This window comes from Anopheles cruzii, chromosome 2 (assembly GCF_943734635.1).
Source record: "Anopheles cruzii chromosome 2, idAnoCruzAS_RS32_06, whole genome shotgun sequence".
Lineage (NCBI taxonomy): Eukaryota > Metazoa > Arthropoda > Insecta > Diptera > Culicidae > Anopheles > Anopheles cruzii.
In genome coordinates, this window is record NC_069144.1 from 24,051,222 (window position 1) to 24,064,780 (window position 13,559).

Sequence of the window (13,559 nt, forward strand, 5' to 3'; positions counted from 1 at the left end):
ATGGTTTTGTATCGATCTTGGTCACGCGAAGCTGTCAACTTGTTATTTCTCATTCGTTGTGCAGAAGAATGCTGTTCTGTTCTGTTCTGTTCTGTTCTTTTGTATTATAGAGACTTTGAGCTGCAATAGCCTAACATTCGCCTTTAAGAAGTAGTTTCTAGAAAAGTTTAAAGTTTTCATTCATATTAAAGAAAGTTTCATTCATATTCATAGAACAGTGTCTTTAAAGCAGTGAATAGTAAGACAGACAACAATGGGTCGCAAAAAGGGAAAGAATACGGGTAAGTGCCTTATCGTTGGGGATCGACAAAAAGCTGGAATTATGACTCATTTCGAGCATTCACTTTTCTCGTAAAGTGTCGGCCATTATTGAACTGCAATGATTAGGGCGTAGATGAATAACATAGTTTTATTGCGTACGCACAAAAGTGCAAATTGTTTATCTTTTAGCAATAGGATTACTTTAGTTGGCCTGTTCCCTTGGCAATTAAGCAAAAAATTGTCAGGTTCTTGCCTTCCCATCCATTTTATTTATATGCTTACTAGCAGGCCCGGCGAACTCTGTTTCGCCCCAGAGGCAATGGGCCCCCGGTGATAGGAGCAGTCGGTAACGCTCGTCCCTGTATCGCAGCTGGCCATGGGTTCGATTCCCGATCCCGGCGTTCCAGGGGGGTTGGCGCGGAACAACCCGGCCCGTAAAAACGAACGTTTAGAAAGAGTATCAGAGATTAACATTGTCGCTGGTTGGTGCAGGCCAAAACCGCGCAGCGGTTGTTGCCCAATAAGAAGAAGAAGAAACATAATATGTAAGAATAACTATAATAAGTTATTCTTCCACTATACTGTGTGTTAGTATAAAAATAAATAAATACCTTGAATGTCGGATTAAATCCTCGTTCATTGATAATCTTTGCCCCAAATGACGTCATTTGGAAACAGCCATTGTAATGTCGAACGTTTTCAAGAAAATGACGTGATTCGGGTGTTTCGCCACAAAGCAATGAATGCAAAGGTTCTGGTGGCGGTGTTAGTAAAGGCAATTTCACTTGTCCACTAAGGCAGCACAATCCGACCGTTTCTCCGGAAAATTTCAATGCGTCGCATTTCTCGCATCGAACGTTCATTGGTCCAATGTAAACGCTGTTATGCTTGCCGTACTTAGCTCTGCAATCGTATTGAAACGCTGCTCGATACAAATTAACTTCTTTTTCGGGAACAACCGCTGAGTGGACATTCAAATCAACATCTTCAGCATTATCATCAGCATCTTCTCGAAAATTATCTACTTGTTGATTTCTATTTTGCGCTTGCCGATTTCGCTTCGCCAACCGACCTCTTTCACGGGCAATTTCTTTTTCTGCTTCAGTCATTGTATTCGCAATGTTTCGTTGCCTTCGTGAAGCACGGCTTTGTTTGGAAAGATTCGATCGTCTTGGTCGCGGCATTCTTAAAGGGGTGCAAGATGCTTTTTTATTCAGTGTGGGTGGAAGCTTGAAAGAGAAGCCAAAAATTGCTCGCTGATTCGCTCTCTGTCTGGCGGGCCATGTAAATGGAAAATTAACGTTTATTTCAAAGGAAAAGATAAGTAACCATACCGTCCGCTATATTGGCCATAAAAATTTCCTTCAAAAGCATTAGGTTCTCATCCGGGGTCGATTGCGACGACCCAAAGCAGTGTTCCCCAGTGGTCCAGACGGAACTAAGAAGTTGATACAATATAGCCTAATTTTAATCCAATACGCGACGCGCTACTCCGAGCGAAGTTATGTGCTTACCGTGCCGCGTACATTAGCTTCACCGCGTCCTCATACTTCTCGTCCCGGAGCAGCCCGTGAATACGTATCATGCAGCTTCCCCTGAGTCGAAAAATGTTACAAAATGAACAAGACGATCTTTTCTATGATCTTGGGTACTACCTCTGTTCATCGATGGGAACGGAGGACGCCGCATCGAATGGCGTTGGTAGTGATTCCGGCGAGTCTTGAATGTGTGGCAGAATTGCCGCTACTTTCGGTGCCATCGTTAACCATTCGTCCTCGAGGTCTTCCTACGAGAAATCAATGATTTGAATGCTCGTCCATTACTTAATTAGTATGAAAATGCACCTGTGTCTTGTGCGGTGCATCCGATGCGGTGGCAGCGGTGCGGCGATTTGGCTGTCGCTTGGCTTTGGCACGTTCCTGCACGCGGATGGTTCCGTTACAAAACTTTTCGAGCAAAGAAAAGAAGCGATTGGCCACCTCTATGACCACCCGTAAAAAACTCCTAAAATGTGGAGTCAATAAGCAAAAGAAACAGATTAATATTGTGAAACTACGCAATTCTGCGCGTACATGACGAGCGATCTTTGATCACTCTGATCGCCAAAAATACTTGCAATACTTACCAGATTCTTTCGGAGATACCTTCTGCAGACATTTGGCGAACTGTAAACAAAGAAATAGGACTGAATTAAATAAAAAACAACACTTTTTAACGTACTTACTGCGGCTGGCTCTGAGGCGTCATCACTTTGCTTGGAATACTTGCGATCAAAACAAACCGAACTGACAGTTGGATGGCCGTCTTTTGGGTAGCTTCCCTTGTAAAGCAGCTCCGTCGGGAAGGTCAAGTTTACGAGCAGACGCAGCAACACATCGGCAATTTCCGGTTTCTGGAACCCGTGCACTAGCGACGGAATCAGGTCCGTTTGCACGAGCTGCTTTTCTCCGATGTAACGCCGGTACTCGTGGTCTGCTTTGTCGTTTTTCAAGATCCAAACCAACAGCTTCAAACCCTGTATGGCTTCCGGGTCGGCGTGATATTCGTTGATGTCGCCATAGCCCAGCGTCGCGGACATGGCATCGATGGTGGTTACATAGTCAGCCATCGTGTCGAATGGCAATCCCTAAAACGGTAATTGAGCGAGTTACAGAACGCGCAAAATTCAACGACGGAATTGAACTCAATTTCCCAGGAGCACAACACCGCAATAAGGCGCGAATATTTGACACGGGCGTTTGACAAGCCAGAATGCTGAATGCTGAATACTTTCTCACCTACGGATTATGGTTTTGTATCGATCTTGGTCACGCGAAGCTGTCAACTTGTTATTTCTCATTCGTTGTGCAGAAGAAGTGCTGTTCTGTTCTGTTCTGTTCTGTTCTGTTCTTTTGTATTATAGAGACTTTGAGCTGCAATAGCCTAACATTCGCCTTTAAGAAGTAGTTTCTAGAAAAGTTTAAAGTTTTCATTCATATTAAAGAAAGTTTCATTCATATTCATAGAACAGTGTCTTTAAAGCAGTGAATAGTAAGACAGACAACAATGGGTCGCAAAAAGGGAAAGAATACGGGTAAGTGCCTTATCGTTGGGGATCGACAAAAAGCTGGAATTATGACTCATTTCGAGCATTCACTTTTCTCGTAAAGTGTCGGCCATTATTGAACTGCAATGATTAGGGCGTAGATGAATAACATAGTTTTATTGCGTACGCACAAAAGTGCAAATTGTTTATCTTTTAGCAATAGGATTACTTTAGTTGGCCTGTTCCCTTGGCAATTAAGCAAAAAATTGTCAGGTTCTTGCCTTCCCATCCATTTTATTTATATGCTTACTAGCAGGCCCGGCGAACTCTGTTTCGCCCCAGAGGCAATGGGCCCCCGGTGATAGGAGCAGTCGGTAACGCTCGTCCCTGTATCGCAGCTGGCCATGGGTTCGATTCCCGATCCCGGCGTTCCAGGGGGGTTGGCGCGGAACAACCCGGCCCGTAAAAACGAACGTTTAGAAAGAGTATCAGAGATTAACATTGTCGCTGGTTGGTGCAGGCCAAAACCGCGCAGCGGTTGTTGCCCAATAAGAAGAAGAAGAAACATAATATGTAAGAATAACTATAATAAGTTATTCTTCCACTATACTGTGTGTTAGTATAAAAATAAATAAATACCTTGAATGTCGGATTAAATCCTCGTTCATTGATAATCTTTGCCCCAAATGACGTCATTTGGAAACAGCCATTGTAATGTCGAACGTTTTCAAGAAAATGACGTGATTCGGGTGTTTCGCCACAAAGCAATGAATGCAAAGGTTCTGGTGGCGGTGTTAGTAAAGGCAATTTCACTTGTCCACTAAGGCAGCACAATCCGACCGTTTCTCCGGAAAATTTCAATGCGTCGCATTTCTCGCATCGAACGTTCATTGGTCCAATGTAAACGCTGTTATGCTTGCCGTACTTAGCTCTGCAATCGTATTGAAACGCTGCTCGATACAAATTAACTTCTTTTTCGGGAACAACCGCTGAGTGGACATTCAAATCAACATCTTCAGCATTATCATCAGCATCTTCTCGAAAATTATCTACTTGTTGATTTCTATTTTGCGCTTGCCGATTTCGCTTCGCCAACCGACCTCTTTCACGGGCAATTTCTTTTTCTGCTTCAGTCATTGTATTCGCAATGTTTCGTTGCCTTCGTGAAGCACGGCTTTGTTTGGAAAGATTCGATCGTCTTGGTCGCGGCATTCTTAAAGGGGTGCAAGATGCTTTTTTATTCAGTGTGGGTGGAAGCTTGAAAGAGAAGCCAAAAATTGCTCGCTGATTCGCTCTCTGTCTGGCGGGCCATGTAAATGGAAAATTAACGTTTATTTCAAAGGAAAAGATAAGTAACCATACCGTCCGCTATATTGGCCATAAAAATTTCCTTCAAAAGCATTAGGTTCTCATCCGGGGTCGATTGCGACGACCCAAAGCAGTGTTCCCCAGTGGTCCAGACGGAACTAAGAAGTTGATACAATATAGCCTAATTTTAATCCAATACGCGACGCGCTACTCCGAGCGAAGTTATGTGCTTACCGTGCCGCGTACATTAGCTTCACCGCGTCCTCATACTTCTCGTCCCGGAGCAGCCCGTGAATACGTATCATGCAGCTTCCCCTGAGTCGAAAAATGTTACAAAATGAACAAGACGATCTTTTCTATGATCTTGGGTACTACCTCTGTTCATCGATGGGAACGGAGGACGCCGCATCGAATGGCGTTGGTAGTGATTCCGGCGAGTCTTGAATGTGTGGCAGAATTGCCGCTACTTTCGGTGCCATCGTTAACCATTCGTCCTCGAGGTCTTCCTACGAGAAATCAATGATTGAATGCTCGTCCATTACTTAATTAGTATGAAAATGCACCTGTGTCTTGTGCGGTGCATCCGATGCGGTGGCAGCGGTGCGGCGATTTGGCTGTCGCTTGGCTTTGGCACGTTCCTGCACGCGGATGGTTCCGTTACAAAACTTTTCGAGCAAAGAAAAGAAGCGATTGGCCACCTCTATGACCACCCGTAAAAAACTCCTAAAATGTGGAGGTCTCGTAAAAATGCGTAATTATAGCAATAACCGGGGTACGACTACCTTGTTTGATACGTTTCGTTGAAATTACAAAGCAATTGAATGACAGTTTCCCGATACTCAACGGCATAGAAAATGTTATGCTGCAGCACGGCGAGGAGTTCCTTTGCATCCGGATCGGACCGCCCGCTGAGTGCACGCAAATTGCTTATCATCTCATCGTAGGTCTGTCGAATAAAAAGGATATGAGCAACACGTTTTGAAGTTCAAACGCGTAGAAAATACTCCTTTCTACCTGTATTGCATTGTGCAAGCGCTTGGACCATACGCGTTTGCGAGTTTTGTCGGTAACGATCAGATCGCTGTAGCCCTCGATTCTCGTGATGATCCAATGAAACGTGGTCATGCTCAGCGCCTCGCTGTAGAAACGGGAAAAGGGATTAGACAACTATGGGTATGGTGTCAACATTAGTGGAAGAACAGACCTCACTAGTTCGATGTTTAGTCCGTTATGGCGGTTGAATTCCATGAAAAATCGTACCGCCCACAGCAGGTACGTATCGTCGTGGAATTCCGATCCGGTATTTTCGAACTGGCTCAAGTAGCGCCTCGCTTGCTTCACAATGTTATTGAACAGACATAGAACTTCCACGCAATACTCCCGCAAACACATCCTAACGGACAAAATACTTTTCCTCTCAACCTCGTCCGGCTGCTTCATTTGACGGAACGACTTCTTAATTCGTTGCTTGTCTATGCCCAGGTCCGCATTCATGATTTTGTTCAACGATTGGTGCGATATGTAGTCATTGTCCGATACCGATTTGAGGTTGCCAAACGTGTACGTCCCCCGGAAGCGGGAATGGCGTGCCGCTGGCAGTTGCTTAGTCGTTTTCGTCGCCGGGTGCAGCGCTTGGATGAGCTTCATTTCGTCTTCCTTCTTTTCGGCCGTCCTGCGCTGTAGTGTGGCATCGGCCAGAGCCGCTGGCTGCTGTTCGCGATAGACAAGGCTCATGATCTCCAGCGAATGCATGAAATATTGTTGCTCTAGAGGTGATCCCAGGACGTACAGGACCGTGTCGATGGTGCAGGTTTGGTGCAGAGACCACAGCAAACGATCGTGCAGACTGGCATCGTCATCTAGCTGCTGTTCTCTTTCTACGTTAGCCGGTACTTGCAGCACGTTTCGTGTAAGGATTAGGATACGTTCTACGGTGACCGATTGCGCTTCGCTGCGCTCCGAAAAGTCCTGCAAAAACAAAGGATTAACACCCAGAGTGTCTGCCGTCCAAACGAAGCTGGGAGACACTTACGATGCGTAAGATTTGTTGCATTTTTTCTCCCAGCATCGACCACACAGCCTTTACGGCAAACGCTTCCTTGTACTGTTCCGCTATTTCCATCAGTTGTAACACTTTTTTCTGCTCCGATGCGTCTTTTGGGTAGCTTCCCTTGTAAAGCAGCTCCGTCGAGAAGGTCAAGTTTACGAGCAGACGCAGCAACACATCGGCAATTTCCGGTTTCTGGAACCCGTGCACTAGCGACGGAATCAGGTCCGTTTGCACGAGCTGCTTTTCTCCGATGTAACGCCGGTACTCGTGGTCTGCTTTGTCGTTTTTCAAGATCCAAACCAACAGCTTCAAACCCTGTATCGCTTCCGGGTCGGCGTGATATTCGTTGATGTCGCCATAGCCCAGCGTCGCGGACATGGCATCGATGGTGGTTACATAGTCAGCCATCGTGTCGAATGGCAATCCCTAAAACGGTAATTGAGCGAGTTACAGAACGCGCAAAATTCAACGACGGAATCGAACTCAATTTCCCAGGAGCACAACACCGCAATAAGGCGCGAATATTTGACACGGGCCTTTGACAAGCCAAAATGCTGAATGCTGAATACTTTCTCACCTACGGATTATGGTTTTGTATCTATCTTGGTCACGCGAAGCTGTCAACTTGTTTTTTTTCGGTAATCAATCGTGAAAATATTTTCATTCGTTCATTGGACGTTTATGCAGAAAGAGTCTAGTTTCATATTTTGTGGTGTGTCTTTAAAGCAGTGAATAGTAAGACAGACAAAGACAACAATGGGTCGCAAAAAGGGAAAGAATACGGGTAAGTAGCCTATCGTTGGGGATCGACAAGAAGCTGGAATTATGACTCATTTCGAGCATTCACTTTTCTCGTAAAGTGTCGGCCATTATTGAACTGCAATGATTAGGGCGTAGATGGAAAACATAGTTTTATTGCGTACGCACAAAAATGCAAATTGTTTATCTTTTAGCAATAGGAAATTGCTTTATTTGGCTTGTTCCCTTTGCAATTAAGCAAAAGTTGTCAGATTCATGCTTTCCCATCCATTTTATTTACATGCTTATTAATATAGGCTGTGGTGGGGAGAATGCATTAAATTGCTAACACGAAATTCTTCCTCAACTCTGAGGTTGATTGCATCAGCCTGCTGCGATTTGCTTCAATGTACAGCATTTCTGGAAGGTGTGTGCGTGTGCGTAGGCAAAGGTGGAACATCCTTATCCATGTTTATACTCGGTCTGGTTGGAATGTGCCGAATCGTTGTTGCTAACTACGATATGATAAATGTTTATAATATTGGAAATTGGCGCATCGAACTTTCTTAAACCCGGTTCACACGTTACGATGCGTCGCACACCACCATCAGCACACGCACACATGTATGCGATGCGTTGTTTTAGATAAATAAAATCTGAAGCATGGAGCATTAATTCTTTCCAATTTCCATACATGTGTGCGTGTGCTGATGGTGGTTTGGCAATAGTGCGTGTGTTGATGGTGGTTTGGCATGTTTTGAATGTTGTTTTGAATGTTTTTAACGCAAAAGTTTAACGTGAGAATTATGGCTTCGCTTTAAAAACCATTTCTTCGACCACTGGGACTGATAAGTACTCTTAAAATTTATGATTTTCCACGGTTTTCAAATTGGATGAGTTTTAAAAAGTTACTTTTGCGATTACTAGTTCCACAATAAAATAACCAAATTTACAAATATCGTTCGATAATTAAAGCCAAGCCATTCGGTTATGATAAAAATCGTTTATTGCAGGTCCAGAGGAATCGAATCCTGATAAAAGTCAGCAAGATCCGCAGAAGCAACAGCAGCAAGGGGGGGCGACTCAACCCAAGGAACAACAGCAAGCGGGGCCGAGCCAACCGAAGGAACAGAAGCAACAGAAGCAGCAAAGTGGTCCGAATCAACCCAAGGAACAACAGCAAGTGGGGCCGAGCCAACCGAAGGAACAGAAGGAACATAAGCAACAGAAGCAGCAAGGTGGTCCGAATCAACCGAAGGAACAAAAGCAACAGAAGCAGCAAGGTGGGCCAAATCAACCGAAGGAACAAAAGCAACAGAAGCAGCAAGGTGGGCCGAGTCAACCGAAGGAACAGCAGCAAGGTGGCCAAAGCCAGTACCATCAAGGACAACAGTCTCAGGGACCGTGGAACCAGCCAGGACAGCAACAACATCAAGGTCAACGCCCTCAGGGACCGTGGAACCAGCCAGGACAACAGCCTCAGGGACCGTGGAACCAGCCAGGACAACAGCCTCAGGGACCGTGGAACCAGCCAGGACCGCAACAACATCAAGGTCAACGCCCTCCAGGACCGTGGAACCAGCCAGGACAACAGCCTCAAGGACCGTTTAACCAGCCAGGACCGCAACAACATCAAGGTCAACGCCCTCCAGGACCGTGGAACCAGCCAGGACAACAGCCTCAAGGGACCGTTTAACCAGCCAGGACCGCAACAACATCAAGGTCAACGCCCTCCAGGACCGTGGAACCAGCCAGGACAACAGCCTCAAGGACCGTTTAACCAACCAGGACCGCAACAACATCAAGGTCAACGCCCTCCAGGACCGTGGAACCAGCCAGGGCAACAGCCTCAGGGACCGTGGAACCAGCCAGGACAACAGCCTCCAGGACCGTGGAACCAGCCAGGACAACAGCCTCAAGGACCGTGGAACCAGCCAGGACAACAGTCTCAAGGAGCATGGAACCAACCGGGACAACAGTCTCAGGGACCGTGGAACCAGCCAGGACAGCAGCAACAACAACAACAACAAGGGTCCCAGGGACCATTGTCCCAAACCGGGCAGCCACAATCTTCCCCCAGAGCACCACCAGAGAAGAAGGGAAAACCTGGTGGCGGCGATTCTCCTGCAGGTCGCACACCCTCGGTCGCTTCGACGAAATCTTCGTCCTCGGGTGATGGTGTTCTTCCGTCGCTTCCGGAAGATCTGAGCAACATGCAAGTGAGCAAGCAAAAGGTACACCGAACGAATCTGCGTCCGGTGCTGTACCGCAGCGGAGCGCACGGCAAGAGGGGTAAACCGGTGACGGTGGAGGTCAATTTCTTCCGCATGCTGATCGACAAACTCAAGGGAATAGCTTTCCACTATGACGTAACGATCGAGCCGGATCGTCCGAAAAAATTCTTCCGTCCAGTGTTTGCACAGTTCTGCCAAGAAACGTACCCGAACGTGCGCTTCGCCTTTGATGGACAGAAAAGTGCCTACACTGCTCACAAGGTTGACGATAGCCGAGCGACGGTTACGTTCCATCCCTCGGACAGGGGTAAAGAAATGCAGTTTAAGGTAACGGTAAAATTGGCAGCGACAGTGGATCTGGGATCGTTGAGAGAGTAAGTTCCTCACGCGCAATCGCAAGTTCCTCCTCACATTTGCTTCACTGGTGCAAACTAATGTTCGTTTCCGTGTTACTTTTACTCTATCTTCAGCTATATGCAGTCGAATATCGGAAGCATGGATAAACCGATGGCCGCCATCCAGTGCCTGGACGTGGTGCTGCGCTGCGCATACGAGGGTAACGATCGGTTCGTGCGGGTATGTATGCGCCACACTCCCAGAGTTCACTCTCGTTTCACTGACTCTTCTCTGTTCCGTGGCTGCACAGTTCAAACGTAGCGTTTACGAGGTGCCTAGAAATCGCATCGACCTCGGCAAAGGACACGAACTCTGGTACGGGCTGTTCCAGTCGGCCATCCTCGGCTCCAAACCGTATGTGAACGTGGACGTGTCGCATAAGGCTTTCCCCTCTAGTGGTCCGCTGGTCGACATTTTCGCCAGCTTCAACCGAGGAAACCTGGACACAAACCGCCCGCTTGATGGTTGGTTGGTGAAGGAACTGCACGACTACGTCCGCGGTATGGACATTCTGTACCGCAGCCCGAATGGCACAGAAAAACGAATGCGATGCAATGGGTTGCGTGACGCTGCCAATGCGCAACAATTCACGCTCGACGATGGCACCAAATTGACCGTGGCCGATTACTTTAGTAGAAAGTTAAACTATAAGCTGCGCTATCCATCGCTGCCTGTTGTCCACGTCGGTAGTTCGGTACGCAACGTTTTCGTTCCCCCCGAGCTGTGCCAGGTTCCGCCTGGCCAGGCCCTGAACAAAACCCACCCTGACGAGTGCACGGCAAAGATAATAAGGTTTGCTGCAACCAGCGTGCAGGAGCGGAAGGAAAAGATTATGCGGTTGAGCACCAGCATCGCGTACAACAACTCGCCCACACTGATCGACTTCGGCGTGGGGGTGGGCAAGGAGTTTGAGAAACTGTCGGCCCGCATCATCGACCCACCGACGGTCGTGTACGCGGGCAATGACCAGGTACGCCCCACTCGCGGGGTTTGGCGCGCCGAGGGCAAGAGATTTACCGAGCCCAGTTCGACAGTTGCCAAGAAGACGCTCTGCTGGCGCATCCTGAATCTCGATGGATACACCAACGAGACCATGGTGAAGGAGTTCGGGGAACAGATCTACAACCACGCGCGCAAGTGCGACGTGCAACTTGAACCGTTCAGCATGCAGACGACCTTCGTGTTGGTGCGCAACCCCCGTGACGCTGTGCGCGATTTGTCACAGCTGCTGTCGAACATTAAAAAGGATCAGCCCGCCATCACGATCGTGATCATACCGTCACGCGGTGATGTTTACGCCAAAGTAAAGCAAAAGGCTGAGCTGGCCAGCGAACGTATCGGACTGCTGACGCAGTGTATTAAAGATCAAACGGTGAAGTACAAGCGCACCGATGGCAGCACGATCAACAACATACTGCTGAAGGTGAGCTTCGATAGGCATATGCACAGGACCGTTGGAATATTCGTTTGGTTCATAATTGTGTTTCCGTTTACAGATTAATGCCAAAACGAACGGCAGCAATCATCGGTTGACGCCAGAGACGCAGCCACCGTTGGCCAAAGGCAGAGTCATGTACATCGGGGCCGATGTGACGCATCCGACCGGCGACGATATTCCGAGTGTGGTCGGTGTGACGTCCGTGTACGATCTGCACGGTTTCCGGTACAATTGTAGCGTGCGGCTTCAGGGGCCGCGCGACGAAATGATTCGCGATCTCGAGAACATCGTGCACCGCCACGTTCAGTTGTACCAAAAGTACAACGGCAACCTCCCGGAACGAATCATGTACTACCGGGACGGTGTTTCGGATGGGCAGTTTGCGGAAATTCTAACGATCGAAATGCAGGCCATCCACGCGGCCCTCGCGCGTATCGGAGCGAACTTCAAACCGCCCGTCACGTTCATCGTGGTGCAGAAGCGCCACCATACGCGCTTCTTCCCGGTGGGCAACTGTCCAACGGAGGGCAAAAACGGCAACGTTCCACCGGGCACGGTGGTTGATCGCGATATTACGGCGCCGAATCGGTTCGAGTTTTATCTCGTGAGCCACGCGGCCGTCCAGGGTGTGGCCAAACCGACCAAGTACGTGGTGCTGTACGACGACTCGAAGTGCGATCCGGATCAGCTGCAAGCGATGACGCTCAATCTCTGCTACATGTTCGCGCGCTGCAATCGAGCCGTCTCCTATCCGGCACCGACGTACTACGCCCACCACGCCGCATTCCGCGGTCGTGTTTACCTGAAAAAGTAAGACGCATCCTGTTGTGCGCTGTAGTTGCTTCTCGCCACCATGCGTCTGTAATATGCATAATCTTTTCCGTTTGTGTTCTCGTTCTAGTCGCCGCATCAACATGAATGACTTGGAAGCCGCCTACAGGGACATTCAAATTTCCGCAGAAGTCCACGAAAAGAATCCCATGTTTTTTGTCTAAAACGTTGTCTATGACCTCATTTCAAGGCATACGATATTAGCCTTTTCTGCCCTTCCTCGATGGATGGGCCTTTACGAGAAGACTGTTCGGTGTCTGTTTGTTACTATAATTACCCTTATAAGCTCATATACCATCATGTTACAATTTTATGCTTTTTTACATGCACTTTTAATGTGCAAAGTGCATGAGCGTTACAAAAAAATAATTAAGGAGAAAATGTAAAAAAAAGGAAACGATTGGTAGATGCACTATTGATGCACTCTCCCGGCCTTGATCGTCCATAAATTGGTTAAGCTAATCAGTTAGTGTACGTTCGGCTATGCAGATGCATTCAGATTACATAATATTTAATAATCATACATAAATCATATATAAATAATCAATAATCATATAAGACCAATAAAGGATACAGAGTCCGAAGATTCTGTCATTCTGAAAATGGGGTTGTTTTTTGTACATCCAGCTCTTCTATCCTGTAGTATCTTCCACCTTGTGTCTAACTCGGTTATGGTCATTCTAATTTTACTCTTGGCGGAAGTAGATAACTATGCTGAGGGCCGTTATAGGTAAGACACTGACCAGTGTAACATAAAAACACATATCTGTATCACAGCGCTACTTTGGTCCAACTCACGGGAAAGTTTGGCTAAACAGTCAACTTTAACTGTCCCCGGCGCCACGCGCCAACCACCCGGCCATGCCGGTCTCGGGAATCAAACCCACGGCCACCTGCGGGACAACTACGAGCGCTACGAGAACGAGAAACGCGTAGTGATATCTGATATATTTGTCTTATGTTCCATCACACACACACGCGCGAATTTGTGGTCTGTTTTTACAATGCTTTGTTAATTTAACGATAATTGGGTGAGAACTTTACGGGGCTCTTATTCTTAAATCTTAAGCCTTCACATTTTCACAGGGCAAAACGATAGGTGAAATTCGCATCACAAAGGAAGAACCGGCGTATCGGTACTGTTGAAGTTTCTGAATGTCAGCTGGGGCTTATCAGTTGCGCCGAACTACTGCCGAAACATCGGCCGGCAACACACTTGTGTGAAAACATCATCTGTAGCTCGTTTCCAAGTAAATCTAGTCCGGATTGCACATTCCA

General features: G+C 47.3%; 2 protein-coding genes across 2 annotated transcripts; one reads left to right on the top strand and one right to left on the bottom strand.

The window, feature by feature from the left end:
• Positions 1–1,771: 1,771 nt before the first annotated feature.
• On the bottom strand, positions 1,772–7,052 carry LOC128278713 (protein timeless homolog). The gene is made up of 13 exons (XM_053017443.1): positions 6,627–7,052; positions 5,799–6,562; positions 5,609–5,732; positions 5,377–5,540; positions 5,158–5,317; positions 4,970–5,100; positions 4,829–4,909; positions 4,644–4,752; positions 2,486–2,887; positions 2,374–2,426; positions 2,106–2,265; positions 1,917–2,047; positions 1,772–1,856 (listed from the first exon to the last, which is right to left on the bottom strand). Exons 1-13 carry the CDS (start codon positions 7,050–7,052, stop codon positions 1,772–1,774), a joined length of 2,790 nt encoding a protein of 929 aa, XP_052873403.1.
• Positions 7,053–7,400: 348 nt separating this feature from the next.
• On the top strand, positions 7,401–12,856 carry LOC128278714 (protein argonaute-2). Its single transcript, XM_053017444.1, has 7 exons — positions 7,401–7,428; positions 8,396–9,072; positions 9,134–9,990; positions 10,087–10,192; positions 10,263–11,435; positions 11,509–12,260; positions 12,352–12,856. Exons 1-7 carry the CDS (start codon positions 7,401–7,403, stop codon positions 12,443–12,445), a joined length of 3,687 nt encoding a protein of 1,228 aa, XP_052873404.1. The 3' UTR covers positions 12,446–12,856.
• The last annotated feature ends 703 nt before the right edge of the window (positions 12,857–13,559 follow it).